Source organism: Pipra filicauda, unplaced genomic scaffold (genome assembly GCF_003945595.2).
Source record: "Pipra filicauda isolate LSUMZ 115617 unplaced genomic scaffold, ASM394559v2 scaffold71_size5581439_pilon, whole genome shotgun sequence".
NCBI classification, from domain to species: Eukaryota; Metazoa; Chordata; class Aves; order Passeriformes; family Pipridae; genus Pipra; species Pipra filicauda.
In genome coordinates, this window is record NW_024104887.1 from 4,478,005 (window position 1) to 4,496,707 (window position 18,703).

General features: G+C 51.1%; 1 protein-coding gene across 1 annotated transcript in view; it reads left to right on the forward strand.

The window, feature by feature from the left end:
* The first annotated feature begins 14,264 nt into the window (after positions 1-14,264).
* Positions 14,265-18,703, forward strand: part of LRRC75A (leucine rich repeat containing 75A) — a 69,612-nt gene continuing 65,173 nt past the window's right edge. Inside the window, exon 1 of the mRNA XM_027725991.2 lies at positions 14,265-14,980. Coding sequence (XP_027581792.1) covers positions 14,717-14,980 — 264 coding nt within the window. The 5' untranslated portion in view covers positions 14,265-14,716. The remainder of the gene's footprint in view (positions 14,981-18,703) is intronic.

Genomic DNA, 18,703 nt, shown 5'->3' on the forward strand with positions numbered 1-18,703 from the left:
TTCAGAAGGAAATCTCTCTCCCCCGGGCATTGACTGTCCGTGTGTGGAACAAACAAGTGGCTGTGGCACGGGGGAAGCCGCGCCCTGGCACACAAGGTGCCCGTCATCTCCTCAAAGCCTGGGCACAGCTGGAGGCCGGCAGGGACCCTGGTGTCAGTCAGAGCAGCTTGAAAGCTGCTGTGTTGGAGGTGACTGGCAGGAGGAAGGAGTCCCCCGGAGCCCAGGGCTTGTTGGAGCCCAGCATGCCAGGACTTGCCTGCTTCTGCTTGACTGGGGTAGCTGAATATGCAGGGGCACATAATGGCCCCCTAGAACGGTTGCCCTGACAAAATCAAAATACTTAGAGAAGCACTTCTGCGTGGTTGACAACTGGGATCTGAGCAGATCTGCTGAAAACTGGAGGGCTGAGTGTGAGCATGCACTGAACACACCCTGGGCTACTGCAGCATCAACACCCGCCCTCGAGTCATTTGTGGCATTGCAGCAGCAGATAGAGATAAATGTGAGCTAAGGTTTATAGCTGCCCAAGAATAGAGTCCAGGCTACCATTTCTGGATGGGATGGGAGGACATGGGGATGCTCCCTGGGAGGAGCAGCAGGCTGTGCAGGGTGGGTGCTGGCAGCCCTGCTGCTGAAGGTGAGGGGCTTCTCCCTGTACCTGCCATCTGCTGCTGGCATCTCCACTGAACTCTCCCAAAGCCCTAAGTTCCCTCAGGCCTTCTGGTGCTGTGCAGATCTGGCTGCCACAGGAATATCTTGATCATCTTGATTAGAGCTCAGTGGTCTTTACCCAGATGTGGGGAGCGTTAGCCTTTGGGGGCTGACAGCGATGGGAACAGGCCTGGTGAAGGTTTGCTGGGTGGCCTGAGCTGCTGTGTATGAACAGGGTCAGCGTTTCAGATCATGGGCAACAGAAACTTGCTGAATCCAACATTTCTGGTAGCATCAAATCCTTCCACGTGTGGTTTATAACCTACTTTGAGCAGTAGGTGTGTGATGTTACGAGTGCTCTCCATGTGAGTCTCATGGTGTGACCTCAGGAGGGTCAAAAGTTTGTGACTCTTGAGGATAGCACGTCTGCTATTTCTGGCCAAATTTCCTGAGAGCAGCTTGCAGATGTTCATGTTGTTGGAAGCACAGAGTTTCCAAGAGCTGGCTGGGACAGCCCAGGAGAGCCACCGGGTGCCTGCTGGAGAGGTCTCTGTTGGGGTCTTCTTCTGGGGCTTTTAGTAATGCTGGTAATGCTGCTGCCTCCTCCTCCCAACCTCACGTCATGTGACACTCAGCCTTGCCCATAAGTGTGTCATTGACTGCAAAACCAGACGGTACCTTGCCAAGAGATTTTGGGAAACATCCCTCCCTGCTGCTCTCTCTGTGGGGAGAGGGTGCTCTGAGCATCATTCTACTCGTTTCCCCAAAACAGGTCACCTCCAGCCACAGAGCTGTGGGGTTTCTGCTGTTGCAGAAAGCTGCCAGTAAGGCTGCAGCCTTCAGCATGGCTGTGAGGGAGCCCATTCCTGGAAATGGGAAGCCCTCCACTGGGCTGACTGTCCATCCAACTCATCACCCAAACTTCTCCCCGCCGAGTGTTAGCAGGGATTGTTTTTCCTTCTGGCAAATGAAAGCACTGGGATTTGTTTGTTTGCTTTAACCTTCTGGGAGAAGATGCCAAGGATGTGTTAGAGGAGTTTAATTTAATTTCTTGGGCTGCCAGAGGTGCTGAAACCAGAGGGTGAATCACTAATCCGTCCCGTGTGGGAAGGCTGGGATCTGGATCTGCATCGTGCCAGGGTGGATGTCTGTGAATGGCAGGGGGGCATTTTTGAGGCTCATGCAAAGGGAAGGCAGAGTGATTTATTTGCTACCAAAGCCACAACAGAGAATAACCCCCTCAGCAGAGCCAGAAAGATCATTTAATCCAAAAATCTTTGATGTCTCTGTACTGGTTTGGGGGTCTGTTTGGGGCATTTGGCCTCGCTTATCCAGGGATGCTGTTACAAAGTGGGTAGCTGCTGGTGATTGGGGTCATCTCCTGGGTGGATGGATGGAAAGATGGGGTGGGAATGGCAGCATGCCAGATGGGAGTGGGCAGCCCCAGTGGTTTCTGTTAGGGGTGTTTTTTTGGGGCTGTCATAGTTTTGACAAATGCTGATACGGAGCACCCAAGTCAGGCTGCACTGCTGTGATGTAGGACCTGACTCAGATGGATTCCAAGCTGCAGCTCTACCCTTTCCATGGATGGAAGTGGCTCTGTTGGGCTTTCCCTCACCCACCACAACCATTTACTGTGACTGTGTTAAAAAAAACCAGTATCATGTCTCACCTTGTACAAACCTCACCTGCCTCGATGCCTTGGTGCTGAGGGATTGGGGTTTGTGTGTGTTTCTGTTAAAATTCATGATGCACAACAAAAATTGTGGCCAGACTAAAAGCTGTTCATGAAGAATTGAAGTCTGTTTCTGGTTGGGAAATGCTTTACAGGGCTAGGGGTGTGTTAATAAGATAAAGCAGAGTTGAAGCAAAGCATGGCTGTACCTCTGCAGTTTAGGTATTTAAATAAAAAATTATCAAGTCTCCTGTTCTGGCAAAGATACAAACTCAGGTGAATCGGAGAGAAACCCTGGTTTTTGGGGATCACCTCATGCCCAGTCTGCCTCTTGTTTCATGTCCTCATCTGCAAAACAGGGATAAAACCTCTCTGTCCTGATGGTTGAGAAGGTGGAAAGAGCCCTGGACTGGGATGGGATCAGTGCTCCCCCCAGGAAGAGCACTGGTGTGAGGTTGCTGCAGTTGTGGGTGGCAGTCCCACATCGCTGCATCAACAATTGCTAAAGGAGAGGTGGTGTTTAGAAGGATTTTGGGGGGGTGGTGAGGTCTGTAAGCCCCCCTGGGATGGCCAGGAGGAAAGGCAGGGCTCGTTGCTTCCCTCTGTGCTCGGGGTTAATGCTGCTGGTGCTCACAGTGCTGTGGCTTGAATCCAAAATCAGATGTTCAGAGCCCTCTCTGCAGGAATTCAAAGCACTCCTGGATTATTTCAGCGCTGGAGGTTGTAGTGAGAGGGAGAGCTGCAGCATTTAGCTTTGATTTGATTTCTCTTTCTTCTTGTGCCTTTTAAGACTTCCAGGCCTGTAACTTTCCCCTCCTACCCCCCAGGATCCACCACACCACGTCCATCTGCTCATCCCTTATCTGCAGCTGCCAGACAACCTTGGCAAACCTTGCTCCTGTCCTCAGCAGCAGGAATGTGGCTGGTTGTGTTGACAGCCTGAGAGTGGAGATCTCCCTCCTTTTTATGGCCAGGGCATTCCCACATGACAACAGAGGGAAGCCTGTTGTGTCTGTTGTCCATACATGGGTTGACCTTCCAGTGCCAGATGTGCTGCTTGGGTAACATATCCAAGCACAGGTTTCCTTCTGTAGGTGTCATATGGAAATCCAGACGTCATTCCCTGCAAATCACAGAATGGTTTGGGTTGGAAGGGATCTTAGAGATCATCTCGTTCCAACCCACTGCCATGGCCAGGGACACCTTCCACTAGACCAGGTTGCTCAGATCTTCATCCATCCTGGCCTTGAACACTTCCAGGGATGGGGCAGCCACAGTTTTTCTGGGCAGAGTGAGAGAAATCACCTTCAGAGTGATCCAAAGAGACACAAGCTTGGCTTTACCCCCGGGATTTGCTTACAGGAGGCCTTATTGTAGCATTTGGGTCCTGTATAGTCTTACAAACCTGGGTCTAAAATGTCTGAAGATATGAATACACATTGGCAAAATCATTATTTCAGGGGTCTGAGCTGTGGTCAGAACCAACTGAAGTTACTTTGAAGAGCTTTGGCTCTTCTCTCCTGGGGGGGATGTAGCCTGTCCCAGGTCACCTGGTGATTTACCTCCAGCTACGAGGGAGGGTGAGATTGGCAATGTTTAGTGCAATATCTGAAACATGTTTCATCACCTTCTCTAAATAGCAATACTCCCCTGGCTCTCCACGATTTAACACCCTCATCTTCTTAGTGGGGAAAATAAGCTCTTTGCTCAAGAAGCAAGGGCTTTTATCTAGATTAGGGCTGAGAAGACTAAGCAGGGAAGAGGCCTTAGAGTCTGCTCAGGACTGCTACCATCTGGTGCTTGAATGAGCTTTCTGTATTCTTTGCTGAATCTCTTTGTGGCTTTGGGTTAATTTGTGCTTGTTCCCTGACAAAAATAAACCACTGAGTGTCTGACTGGTTGTCCCAGGGACAGAGGGTCTCACTGATGGGAGCTGGTAATAGCAGAGGCTCTGGGTGGTTGAAGAGCTGTGAAGTGATCACTGTTATCATTGTGCTGATGACAGAGAGCCCTGAAAATGCTGCTCTGGACGTGGCAGCGTGTTGGCTCTGCAGAGGAGCCCCAGCACTGAAAGGGGGTTTGGAGCACGGCCTCTGTGTTGAACCTCTGCAGAGGTGAAGGTCTGATCCACTGCTGGGAGATTTCTGTGACAGTTTGTTATTTTTATTATGTTATTATTAAGTGATGGTGGCTGTTGCTTTTAACTGCTCAAAGTACAATTACTGCATTTAAAAACATGGTTTTTTCGAGTCCTGTGGTATTTTTTCTTGCGTGTGGTATGGCTGAGATGCTGAGCAATGTCACAAAAGGAGCCCTACAGTAAAAGGAAAGTAGATCCACACTTCTCAACACTGTTTCTAAATTATCCCTGGGTTTTCAGTCTATATTTTGGGTTGTGGCTCATCTGCACATCTCCTTTTTCTTTTTCTGTCCACCTGCGTCCTCTCCCTCTAACCCCATTCCTCTTCTTTAAGCTGCAGTTTCTTTCCTTCTATTTACCCTCACAAAGTGGTTTGTGTTGTTATTTTCTTGCCATACATCCTCTTGTCCCGACGAGAAAAATAATCCTGGTTGTGCTGTTGAAAAAAATTTAAATAAATAAAATTGGGAGGAGCAGATTTTGGCTTTCCAGGGACTGGGCATCACCTGCAGCGAGCAGGCCGTGAGTTGTGTTGCTGTGGCTGTTCCCCTTCCATTCCTGCCTGTCTGCATTTCTGCATTCCCCCACAGTTGCTTTGTATTTAACATCTTCCTTTTATGAACACGTTTTCCATCTGGGATGGATTATTTAGGCATCCCGAGGAATGTTTTAAGCTGTGTCCCCCCCTCCCCCTCTTCCCGGGAAACAAGTATTTTATGCAAAAGGCTTCAACCCCTCGCGGAGCGCTGGTTAATTAACTTTCTGGCAGTGAACGGGGCTGTTGGATACGGACAAGCCGAGAGGGTGGAGATGAATGAGCTCCAGTGACTGAGCACCCGGCTCTGGGCTTCTCTGCCAGGTTGGAAAAGGGAAAATCCGTGATTCCATCAAATCTTCTGACCCTTTGGGGGGATCAGAGGACGGGGAGCACTCACCAGCGAGGTTAAAACCTGAGCTGTACCCACTGCTGTGCTGATGAGGGGTCTTGGGCAACTGGGCTGGGAATTGGGGCTGCTTACCTGGGGGCGTGCTCGGGAACCAGCCCGAGGCAGCGTCGGGATGTTAATGCCTGGTTAAATCTCTTCGCTGTAATCTAAAATCAGGCGTGGTTCTGCAAAGCCCTGGGCTGCTCTGCTCCCCTGCCGCGGTGGGAGGGGATGGGGAGCTGTGACCCTGCGAGCCCTCAGGATGCTCGGCACAGTCCCAGTTAAACACAGCCGTGTCCTCTGCCAGGGGAGTGCTGAGAGAGCACATCGTGCTGGATCGGGTCAGCCTGACCTGCTGTGTTTCTGAAATGACCCAAACCCGTTTGATTATTTCAATGAAATTAAGTTGAATCTTACTGCTGGTGCAAAAGGGGTTTTTTATTGCCTATTTAATCCCATGGATGAGGCTTCCCAGCAAGGTCTATCCCAGCACTGCCTGGCAGGTGCCTTGTTAGGTCCACTTGGAGAAAGGCATCATCCCTGGAGCCCAGCCAGACCAGGAACCATCCCTGAGAGAGAGGAGGAAATGCATTATTAAGGAGATACACGGTGTAAAGTTGATTCCAGCTGCCTTGATCTAGTCACCTTATCACAGTAAACTGATAACAAAATTAGTGTTTCCAAAATCAGAAAGTGTTCCTCACACAAGTGAATGCAGACTTTGATTTATAATTATTTCTGAAATTCCAAGTTTTTACTCTGAGCTGGAAAGAAATGTGATTTAAGCCTCTCTGTGGACAGGAAGTATTGGATGTAGGTCAGTTTTAGCCCATGCTTGAGAGATTTGAACTGAAAACACAAAAAGATTTTACTTATTCCTTCTCAAAAGAAAGGTCTTTTCAGTTTCAAGGATGAGAAAGGTGCCTGAGCTGCACCATGGCATTACTTCAGACTTTGGGAAGGTCCAGATCTTGGTGTAATACATGCTGGGGATCTTGTTCCTGTTTGGAAAAATATGCCATTCCACTCTTTCCTCTAAATATTGTATTCTCTAAATAGAATATAATTCAGCTTCAGCAAAGTTAAAATGAAGAGGGCAAAAATTTTGCAGCTAAAGGCTGTTGTGCTGCACATGGTGGAGTTTGCAATCTCCAAACAATTGAGAGTTTAAGCCCAAATCTTCTGCTTTTTTGAATGCCCTGGAAACAGTCCCTTCATCCTAGTTAAAGCCTGGGATGACAGCACAGCTCGCTGAGGACACATCCAGTCAATGAACATTCACAATCCGAAAGGCAGATGAAATTATGAGGATTTATTTGCTGCCCTCCCCCTCCCGTCTGCCTCTATCTTCCTTTCAGGCTCCGTTGAGCAGCAGGTAACAGAGCTCAGAAATCACAATTTATTTATTATTTTAATCCCAGGGAGCTGCAAATGCCTTGCCTGCCTGAAATGCAGCCCTCAGGTGCCGGGGCTGATGGCAAACCCAGGCTGTGGACCTGTTTTTCCCTGGCCCTCGTCAGCAAACGTGCCCAGCGCCTGCACCGGGCAAAACGAAAAGGCTCTGAACGAGAGGGTTTTAAGCAGCTTTGCACAAATAGGATTTGTACCAGTTTGTTTCTGATAAACAAGCCCTGAGTTCAGCTCCTCCTGCTCAGCCCCAGTAGCTCCAGTGGAGAGAGGTTCTTTTGTTCCTCCCCTAACAAAAGGCACCGTGAGCTGGGCTCTGTGTGTTTGTGAAGGTAACCGGGCTGGCGTCGCTCTTGCCCTGCCTCTGGCACCCAGATTTGACAGGGCTGAGGCTGCCAAACAGCTGCAACTCGATCTCTACTGTGGAACTCTGGGTCCTGGATTAGGTTATGGAAGCAGGGAGCAGGAGGGTCGAGATGGAGGAGAGATGTTGGTGCTCCTGCATGTAAAACCTTTCAACTTTGGAGGCCACAAATTCAAACTGGGAATGGGCAGTGATGGCTGGAAAGGCAGTGCCTGTGGTGGGAAATGGGTCAGCCTTGTGTCCTCGTGGCCCCACGTTGTCCCCAGAAGCCACCTCAGCCTGGGGCTTCCAGCAGCACATCCATTGCCCCAGAGCTGCTCCTCCAAAGGGGCGTTAATGCCAAGCAAGAATTAGAGAGCAGGTACCCAGAAGTGCTTCGTCCCGGGACTCTGGCACGTGCAAAACTCAATAAACTCCTGTAATAACCAGTCACCCTCTTCCCGAGACAAAACATGCTCGGAGTTGGGCTGTGGCAGCGATGGATGGGGGTGGCCCCTCCAAAACATTCATCTTCACGTCATGGCTGGATTCTGGGAAACATTTGGAAACCATCAGGAGCGTGAGTCAAACTGACTTGTGGCTCTTGGCTCTGACTGGGTGCTGTGCTCGCTTCTCCCTCCCTGCAGAGGCTCCTCCAGGAGGGCTGGGTGTGATCCTGGTGGGGCTCCCCTTCCCAGTGATCGGCAGTGGGGTTGGCTGGGGATGGATCAGCCCCTCTGGCACTGCTGGGTGTTCATATCCCACTGTGGATCTGGTGCTGGAGCCCGGGAGGGGATACAACTGTGGCACAAAGCTATCTTTGGGAGAAATCCAAGAACGCGCTCCCAGAGTCTTGTCTCCCAGTTCCACATGTGAATTAGTGTTTTCCTTACAGCACAAAAAGGTAATTCTCCATGAAAATGCTCACTGATCTTTATTCCTGCTAAAGCATCTCAAGGTTCCCTGCAGACCAAAGTGCAGAAAGTTGCCCAAGACTTTTTAATCCTGCTGGAAGGAAAGCAAAGGGTAGCTTTCAAGATGACTCCAGAAAAATGTTTGGCAGCTTTAACCTCTTGCTAAACAACTTTTGGACAGTGTGTAAACAGCCTTTTGGTTTCATAAACACGGCATCCAGACTGTTGAGTGGGAAAGAAGCTGAAGCCATCACGTGAAGGGAAGATGAATTGCTTCCGGCTGCTTAAGTATTTTTGTATTTGCTCAGGGTTAAGGGTTTGAGTTTGGACATATTTTGCATGGGAAATCTGGGAGGAGAGAGAGAGGTGGCACTGCGGGGGGAAAGCACCTGAATTTGGAAAAATATGAGATTGTAAAAGTGCTTCTAGACAGCAATCCCCATGCACATTTGATACCTGAGTGTGGGGGAAGGTCAACGCTGCTGCCCTCTGCTCTGGAGGGATAAGTTTGGATGCAGAGGGGTCCATCCTCCCAGCACCCATGGGTGTGACACAGGCAAATGCCTCTACAGACCATCCCTTTGGACTGAGGAAAGGTTTCTGGTATCTAACAAATATTTTTCCACTCTTCTGATTTGACTAAGTGGTTAAACACTTGTCAGTGGCAAAAAACACCCCAACCACCACTCAGAAACCGAAAACAATAAATCCCCCAGCATACAATCTCTGGGAGATGAATGCAGCCTTTGCTGGAATTTAAATTTTTTAAAGTTAAAAACCCCACAAGAAAGCACTGGAGGGACCTTCTCTCGTGCCTCCCCAGGACAGTAGAGGAGAAGCTGGTGGTTGGATAATGGAGTGACAGCACATTTTGGTGGCACCCAGTGAGCCTGGCTTGGTGACAAGAATGGGGCATTGGGAGGTGAAGTGGTTTGGCCAAGGGTGTTGCATGAAAAATCCCCATTTCCATCTGTGGCAGCAGAATTGCTGGGAAGGGGTGTGGGATTTGCTTTGAATCCTAATCCTTTTCTTCTAAAAACACTTGTGTAGGTGCAGCTGTTGCAGTGTAATGAATGTGATAAGGTGCAGCAAATTAACAATTAAGAAGAAAGCTTTCCACATTGTGGTTTGGGGATTTTGGCAGCTCTGTGCTCTTGCCTGTAGGAGCTTTTTCCCCTGGTACCCAGCCCTGAGGAACATGCCTGCTTTCCTCATCCCCAGCCCCTCTCCAACCTGGGTGATGTTGAACTCAGATGAAATCGGAGTTCAGGGCAGATTTCAGGCAGCAAGGGAGAGCAGGAGGAGGGTGTTTCCCTCTGCATTGCACTGATATTTCTCTGGCTGCTCAGGTTGTGTTCTCCCTTGGTTTGGGGGATGAAGATAGGGATTTTTTTTTTTTTTTTTTTAATTCTTTTCACCTGCCTTTTGTAGCTTAGGCCGAATGTGGAGAATTAATTTAAAGGTGAATACGGGACGACTTCATTCATTTCCAGGAGGAAACATAAGTGCTTCTACATGAGATTCTTTCATTTCTCCTTAGAAACATCTCTCGGTACATTCAATGTTTCTCATCCCTGTTTATCCTGGAGTTCAGTTCATCTGCAATTCCACCTTGCAGCATTTCACAAGGCCCTTCAACCCTGTCTCACTGCTGTGCCTTGTCAAATCTGAACTGAATTAAGCTGAGGATGTGGATAGCCTTTTGTTCTTTTAAAATCACATTTTTCAATTGGGCCTTCTTCCCCAGAGATTGTCTGTTGAGACCGACTGCTCTCCTCTTGTTGGATTTGGTGGTGTCTTACAGTAAGGTTGCTTTTTTTTAAAGTAAGAGACAAAAATCACATTAACTCTGGGATTCCTTTAAATGCCATCTTGAAAGTAATGTTTCTCTTAGTCAGCTTAGTCTTTTCAAAGAGTGAGTAGCACTAACCTGAATCTGATGCTGACATTTAAAATCAATCTTAATAATTCCATCTCAGTCAAGAATAATTGGCAAGTCCTGTGCTGCCCTTCAAAGCAAGAGGATTTGATGAGAAACTGAGCTTGGTCCCTCTTGCAAAATACCCACTTATGAAGGTCTACAGGGTTAGACCCTCTTTTGAATATCCCACGTTGGATCATACTTGTCCCAAGTGGATTTTCCAGTTCAGGGTGGGAGTCCTGGGCAAAACCTGGGATCAGAAAGGGCAAGTTATGAAATCAATCTCCCCCATCCAAGCCTGTGAGTCCATGGATAAAGGGGGGAGCTCCAGCACTTTACAAAGCACATTGCAGAGGACAGCACAGGTGGGCTGGGAAGAGAGAAGCATGACTGGATTGTGAACTTCCAGTAAAACCAGTCAGTGCTTCCTGGAAATGGGAAGTTAGTTTTGTCTGTGACTAATCTGAAGCCAAATGTATATGCTACAGGTGTGCCAAGTGGTTTGGTGGTGGGTCCCCACACCTGGGATGTTGGGGAACTGAGGGTGAACGTCTCCATTTTTCAGGTATTTGATGTCAGACTTCCTGCACACCAGCTTATTCCATCAGGTTATTGACTCACACGGTATGGATGTTCCCTGGCCTCTGCAGAATGCACTGAAAAGCTTTAATTTCTTTTTGATGTAGAAGCAAGAACATTCTTAAATCTGAGTTTTGTGGGGAGGAGAAACTGTTGTCTTTCACGATTTCACGGTCTGAAGTTATTTCCCTTTAAAGCAGCGGATTTTTCTAACTCGCCCTTAATATTAGACATCATAAAAAGCATGAAAGGAGTTTTTAAAAAAAAAAAGAAACCCCCTTAGACAAACATCTACTAATTTGAAGTTTGCACACATCTGCACTAAGGAAAAAATGCACATTGGCTGTGGATCCACTAATGAGTTTAGCAGAACATTTCATCAGTCAGAGCTGCCGAGCGAGCTCCAGCCCCCAGAGCACTGCAGGACAGCCCCAGTTCCCAGCACACGAGGGCTGGGGTCAGGTTTTCTGGTGCTGGGTGGGCTTGGTTTACGTGTTTTGGGTGTATGTGGAAAACTGTGGGTGTCCATGAAAGCTGAGCGTTGCCATAAGGTCGGGTCTGCAGCTGGATGGGACCTTTTGAGGGTGTAGAAGTGAACAGTGCTCTGGGATGGAGCGTTGCTGAGGGATCTGCACATCTTGTACCATCGAGCCACCAGTGCTGAGCCTGGAGGTTATTCTTGAGCTGCCCTGAATGGTCACAGTTCCTTTGCATCCACTCACAGGGAACATAAATCCAGCTCCTCCAACCTGGCAGTGCTTGGTGTTTGCTTTGCATTCGTGTAACAAGAGCACACCCCACAATTTTGTCTCCTCTTTTTTTTCCCCCAGGCTTTGTCCTGTGTGCTATAAGTAAGTCTGATCAGAGAGGTTGATGAACTCTGCCCTGCTGACAGAAGTGTCAGGAGTGCAAAGGTTGGGCTTTATTTATTTACTCAGGCCATGGTTGCTGTGCAAAGCCACCTCCTTGGCCAGGATCCTTGTGGGCCAAGTTCCTCTCTCCTCTGGGCAGCAGGTGGGGAAGGGAGGGGGTCTGTAGCTTTAGTCCCAAGGGGATAGGTATGGTGGTATCCCACAAATGTGAGGTGGCCCCCTGGATGGACCTGAAGAGGTGGAGAGATGTCTGTGCCTTCCTGGTGTGGTCAGTCCTGCAGCCTGTGCTGCTAAAGCTGCCCCAACTCATGGGAAAGGGCACAAACAGCCCTTTTTAAAGTGGTTGAAAATCAGAGATGGGCTGGATTTGGTTCTCTATGTGCCTGGAATGAGTGATGGCTCTTGGCACAAGGGAGGTGTGTGCTTTTCCCTTCATCCTGGATGAGATGCTCTGTTTGTACAGAGCTGTGCCTCTTTGGAGGAGGCCCCATGGCCTCAAATTCTGGAGGAGTGCAGGGAACGGGGGATCTCAGCCCTGGCAGGGGTTTCTCTTTCTGTTTCTTTTCCATTATTCAATATTTTTGTTGGAAAGGTGAACTGACCTGACCTCGCTGGCTTCTTGCTGTACCACAGGCTTACAGATGTAAGTAAGGAACAGGCTCTGAGATGAAACTCAGGGACAGGCAGAGGATTTTAGGGCTGGAAGCACCTTGTCTGCCAGCTCCTGTTAGGCAGGAAGGTTGTGTGTACCAGCAGGACTGAGACTGCAGTTGCTGCTCAGGAAAGTACTGACAATGCTGCGTCTATTCCAGTGCAGAACGAACACACGAGGTGACCAGTCCTGTCCCACGGATTTTGGGGCATAGTGTCGGGCTCCAGGTCTGAAATGACTCTGCTTCAATGGCATTTTCAGACACAGACCCCACACAGCATCTTGCAGGGTCACAAAAGCCCTTCTTTAATGTCATTATGTGTCATAACCCTGCTAAGAGGACTGATCCTTTCGAAGGGAGGAGGCTGTACCTGGGATGACGTCTGCAGGGGAAAATGCTGCTGGAGGGGTGTCAGGCACCACTTCCCGCTGCCTCCTGTTGACATTGGCAAACTGGCTGCCTCTCCCTGACTTCTCCAGGGAGATTTACTGCCAGGTGAGGCCTTTGGTTAACACAAACTTGTGGTTTCTGCAAACCATTTGGCTGCGTGTTTCCTCATCTGACTTTACCTGATATGGCTGAACCACTGAAGTGTAGTTTTTGGCTCATGACAGCAGTCATGAGCTCTTTTTTGGGGGAAGACACCAGTGTTTGGTCCTGTTTTGGATCATGTGCTGCATGACTCTGTAAACCAGGGCCAAACTCTAGTGAAGTCAGTGGGGGTCTGTGTTGTTCTCGTGGTCTGGGTACAAAAATGCATTACATGAGTTGGCCTTTGGACTTTTAGGAACAATTACATGGGCCTCCAGCTGTTTGGTGATTGAGAGCTGCCTTTTATACATCAATATAACACAGCATTTGTGTGTTCATGGATGTGCAATTGCACAGGATGCAGAAACTTCTCACGTGTTGCTTTGGGATTGTTTCTAACACAGTTGCAAAACGCCCCCATAGCTCGTTCCTACCACAGGAGGTGATGCTTTCCCAGCTTGGGCACTGCACAGTGGCTGTGGTGTGTCTTCTGCCCTGGCCAAGCAGAGGTGTGGGGGTGGATGGAGAGTTTGCTGCGTGTCTGTGTTGGAAAACAGCCCCTTGCATTGGGACAGGGTCTGAGGCTGCTGCTGGGCCTCGTCAGTCCAAACCTTATCCCTCCCAGGCACTTCTGGAGCAATCTGTCTCCTGCAGCAGGTGAGCAGTGCCTGTATAAAGAGTTGTCCATCATAAGCTTTATCCAGGAGCTTTAATCTGTGCCCTCAGTCCTGCCAGCAGAGTGCCTGGAAGATAAGGAGTGACTGAATATTGGATGGGAAGCTGCTGGAAAGGAGCAGCACGTGCAAGGCGTGGCTGGAAGCTCGGGATGGGGTGGTAGAGGGGCTGTGGATGGGGCAGGGGATGGCAGGGCACAAGTGGTGACTTCCAGGTGGGCACCGGAGCGGCCGCAGGCAGGGGTGGAGGTGAGGGAGGAGGCCAGAGGGTGCAGGAGCACGGCTCGGTGTGGCTCGGCAGCCGGCAGTGCCCAGCATCACCCTGCGCGGAGCTTTCTCCCGGAGAGGAGCCCGGAGGGGACAGGCACGTCCTGTCCAAAGCACATCCCTACGGGGCACGGGCACGGCCAAGCGCCTGCAAATCCCCTGGGGCGAGAATCCAGCGGGAATCCCTCCGTGCTCCTCCCCGGGAAGCACCGGCGGGGATGCCCCTCGCTGCCTCGGGGAGGGGCTGCCGGCAGCCGAGCCCCGCTGCCATCCCCGCTACACAAACCCGGTGCGGCTCCCTCCGGTGCCCCCGTTCGGTGCAGCCCCTCGGGGTGAGCAGCCCCCAGCCCCGCTGGGCTCGAGAAGGCGGCGGAGGAAGGAAGAGAGCCCCGTCCGGCTCCGGCTTCCTCCGCAAGCCCTGCCTCGGTGCCCGGTGCCCGCCCCCGTTCCTCCCCCGGCTCTCCCCGCTCCGTGCACCCCTCAGCCGGGCGAGCCGAGCCGCCTCCCGGGGGAGCCCCCGCCGAGCAACAGTTGCCCCCAAGGCGCAGCCGCCGCCCCCCGCCCTGCCCGGGGGAGCCCCCTCGGCACCGGGAGGAGGAGGAGGAGGAGAGAGCAGCTCGGGGGGGGCTCGGGGGCTGCGCGGAGCCGCCGCCGCTTTGCAGCGCTGAGTGCCGCCGGTCTCTCCCACCGCCCCGGGGCCGCCCGGAGCCGCAGGAGCAGCTCCTCGGATCCGGCTTCCCGGCTCCCCGCGGCGATGGAGCGGAGCGGCGGGGCCGCGGCGCGGCTCCTCTTCGCCGGGCGCAGCCTCCCTCTCCTCCGCCTGCGGGAGCGGAGCCGCCCCGCCGCCGGGCACCGACCCCCTTGCTAGGCTCCCGCACCCCCTGGACCCTTCGTGCATCCTCTGAACCCTCCGCGCATCCCTCCCCCCTAAACCCTTTGTGCATCCCCCGACCCCTGTTCATCCCCCAAGCCCCCTTTGTGCATCCCTCTGGGCGTCCCCCACCCCTTTGTGCGTCCCCCCTGTGTACCCCACAACCCCTTGTGCATCCCCTCCATCCTCCTGTGCGCCCCTCAGCCGCCTTGTGCCCCCCCCTCCGTGCCATCCAGCCCCGTCACCCCCCTTGCATGCAGCCCCAGGGCTGCGGGAGCCGGGGTTGCACACCATGGGCACGAAGCAGACCAAGGGCTGCCAGCCGGGCAGCGCCGGGGAGAGCTCCCCGGCTCACCACCGCAAGAAGGTGCCCCCCAGGGAAAGAGGGGACTTCCTCGCTTCCCTCGTGGTGAAGTCCGGCGAGAAGTTTGGGAAGGGCGGTGGCAGCAGCTTGCCCCCTTACCACCGGCGGATCTGCATGATCCAGGACATGCTGGTGCTGGTGAAGCAGGGGAAGCAAGAGGAGGCCACCGAGCTGCTGAAGAACCTGCGGCAGGTGAGGATGGGCAGGTTTCTCCGGGCGTGGGCTGCCTGCTTTCGGTGGGGAAAAGACAGTCTAGGAGCAAACCCCATGCTGATTTCGAAAGCCTGTTAGCAAAGAGGGGCACGCTCTGTTTTTGTGGGTCTGACTTTCGTGGCGTAATTTTGGGGAAGTGACTGAGGAGCTGCAGGGTGGTCATGGTGTTGGAGATGCTAAAATACCCCCGGGGAGGTGCTTTGCATTGTCTGCAGCGAGGAACCCTGCCGGGTGCATTTTTCTCCTTCCCCTCACTGCTGGCGCTGATAGCTCCGGGTTTTGCAGCGTGCACAGCCCACTCAAGGTGGTTCCCACTCAACTTTCCAAAAGTTTGGTGTTTGGAGCAGCTCTGTAAGAGCGCTGAGGCAATTTGAGCTGGCAGCTTTTGAGGATCAGCTCTTTTCTTCCTGGCTCAGAAATACCCAGAGTTGGCAGCTTTGCTTTTTATCTCGTTCTTTTTGACGCACAATCGCGTGGTGGAGTTTTGCTGGTGTTGGCTTGGAGAAACGAGACGCTGTGCGGGAGTGGGGAATTAATTGTACAGAGCTCGAGACCTTTTGCCTTGAAAGTCTGTTTGAGCTGGGCATTAGCTGAGAAGCAACAGGACGGAAAGTTGCTGTGAGCAAACAGAAAGGCAGCTGAGGAGCACTGCTCTGTATCCAGCAAATTAGCATTTAATCTTTTCTACTGATAGGTGGTGATAAAAAGACCGAAGTGCTGGGCATTTTCAAGGCTCTGGGGTACACAGGGCTTTGAAAGGCAGCAAGTTTTCCATGCAAACCAAAAGTAGACCTGTCTTTAAGCTCAGGTTTTCTCCCAAGGAGCCTGCACGGCACTCAGCTGTTCAGCGTAACCAGTTCTGCCACCTGGGAAAAAGTTGCTCAGAACTTCACTGGGCATTGGGAGCAGCTTTCTTGCCCTGTAGTTAGTCTGTCCACAGGAAAACACAGCTGGTGCAGAGTCTGATGATTTTCTTTTTGGATTTTGTGTTTTGATTTTAGCATTTTCCATCCCCACTCCCACCATTTTCTGGTCCAGTTAACTTTTTAGCAAGTGGATTTGTTGTTTGGGGCATGTCCCTGACCCATTCATCCCACTTCCATTTATCCTGTCAGCCAGGGTCCTTCTGCCCAGCTGGTTTATGTGGTTTAGGACTATCTTTGGAACAGCCCAGCTAAGAAATCTGAGCAGTGTCATATCTGTTTCTGTTTCTTTATGGAAAGCTCTTGGAACTTACTCTCAACCTTGAGATAAGGTGCTTTTCCCCAGATGAACGTGCCCCATCACTGAGGGTTGGCAGTACAACTGTTTGGGACAATGACCTCTCCATTTGGGATCTGTGCAGCCGTTGTGGGTTTCCTTGGCTGGGAAAACCCTGTGGGACAGGAGTGGCCATGAGCTGGGCAACAGATCAGTGCCCAAATGTTGCACCCTCTCAGTCACGCCAGAGCTTTATCGCTGCCCCAGCCCACTGGAGCTGGCAGAAAGGCAGGTGCTAATTTTAGAAGGTGTTTATCTCAAACACCTCCCCAAAAAACAAATCTTGGTGCCTGGGGAGTGCCATGAATCACTCTCAAGTTCTCTCTGGCTTCAGAGACTGTTTTTTCTCAGCGATGCTCTGGACTGTCCTCACCCTCCACACAAGTTGATTGTGCAGAATGAGGGAGCTGGGAGGTGTCACAGTGGATGCCCTGATGACAAATCTGACCGTGGGGGCATCGTGTCATCTGACTTGGTGGGGGAGGGGGGGAGAAAAAGCTAAAAATTCATTCTAAAATGCTGGGGGAAGCAAGGAATCTGTTACAATCAAGTATATCTTTGTCAGTGAGTGTTTCTGAAGAGCTTGCTCTGATAAAATGTATAGAGTGTCAAAATAGGGAACACTTTGTCCTAGATACTATAATAGACTCAAAGCACGTTTTTAATGAGGTGGTATTATTCCTTGCCTACAGGTGGTGAATGTGGGATGCCCCACTGAACAAATCCTGATTGCTGTGGTTTTCCACCAGCTGGCTTTTGGGAGGGGACGTTTCAGAGGTGCATTGGTGGCTGCAAGGGACACTTGGTTTGCTCCCCACCACTGGGAGCCTCCAAAAGCTGAGCCCCTGGCTCGTCTCAACCTGAAAGTGAGGATTTGGAGGGAAGGATGAGCTTCCCCCTGTGGAGAGGGATGGATGGGTGAGCCTGGTGGGACAGAGACTTTTCCCCTGAGCCATTTATAGGGTGTCCACTGCAGAGGGGCTGTGGCACTGGCTGATGTAATGTGGGATGCTGCTCCTGCAAAACTGGGCTTTTCGAGCAAACCCAGTGACCTGGTGCCCAGCTCTCAGTTGAGATTTTTTAAATCCCAGCCATTTAGGTCACTGGGAGCCTTTCCACTGACTTCACCAAGTTTTTTAGCCAGCCCAGCATGCTAGTGAGGGAGTAGGTGACAGCATCCCTGCGTTTGGAGGTGCTCCATCATTTTTTTTTGAGCAGGATGAGCATTCCAGCCCCACCACTGGTACCAACATCCACTGTGGCCTTTTGCATTTCACCAGATTTATCCATCCTGCTCCCCTCGCTGAGATAGGAGGAGTGCTGTCTTCTTTTCAGGCTCTTGTAAGGACTAATTAGTGTTTCCAGGAATGCTTGGAGGTTGCAAACAACTATAAAACGCTGAGATACGAAGCAAACTTCTTTTTGTTTGAAAAGATAAAAAATGTGAACAGCAGACAGACTCCTTTGCTTCCAGACTGCTCCTCGGAGAGGTCAGCAGCGGTCTCTGGAGCGGAGGCAATTCGATCCCACTGCCTGCCCTCAAAATAACACTCGTGTTATTCCTGCATGCAGGAGCTGGCAGCGGCCACTCCAGAGGGTATGTGCTCCTCTGGCACAGCCAGGCTCGTTTAACTACAGGCTCTTGAGCTAGAGATACCCACTGCTTTTTCCTTTCTGCTCTGGTAACGCTGTCAACGACCCAGAGCCCGAACCCCACGCTGCAGAATTAAAATCCCTTCCCCAAAAAAGTGCCGTCTGCCTCTCTCTTTGGCTGAGGTGTTTGCCCTCTCAGTGCTGCTCGTAGGGTGCTTTTGGCAGCTAAACACATTGGAGGATAAGTGGGAATGCACTGAAATGCTTAACATTTCATTGAGGCTGGAGTTTGGGGTTGCCAGGAGCTTGCTAGTCACCTGGAAGGAGCCAGTTGCCTTTCATGGAAGTGATTCTTGCACTGAATGACTTGGAATCCGGTTTCTCTGCTATAAAACAACTTCCCAGATTTACCTGTCAGCATCTTCTCTGTTTTCCAACAAGGAGCTGCAGCAGGGCCTCACCCTAAGAGAGGATGAAGAATGAATTAATTCAGGGTGCCCAGCACTTGAGGCATGGGAACCTGCTCTCAGATCCTCCACCTCATCCATGTCTTGAGTGGGAAAACTGCAGCTCCACTGTGCCCAATACCACCAGTTGCAGAGTAGGATGGGCTTCAGCATTGTGTAGCGTATCACTTTTATTTTTACTTTCTTATTTTTTCCCCACTCTGGAGTTTCAGCGGTTAAGGCAGCCAAGAGCTGTCAGTATATTAAATTCTGGGAGTGTCTCTCCTGCTGGGGAGAGGATTTGTAAAACAAAGCATGTTTTCCTCCTCTCTGCTGCCAAATGGATCGGTTTTCCCAAGTGAAATGGTGAAGCGCTTCCCAGCACATTACGTTTCACTCGAGG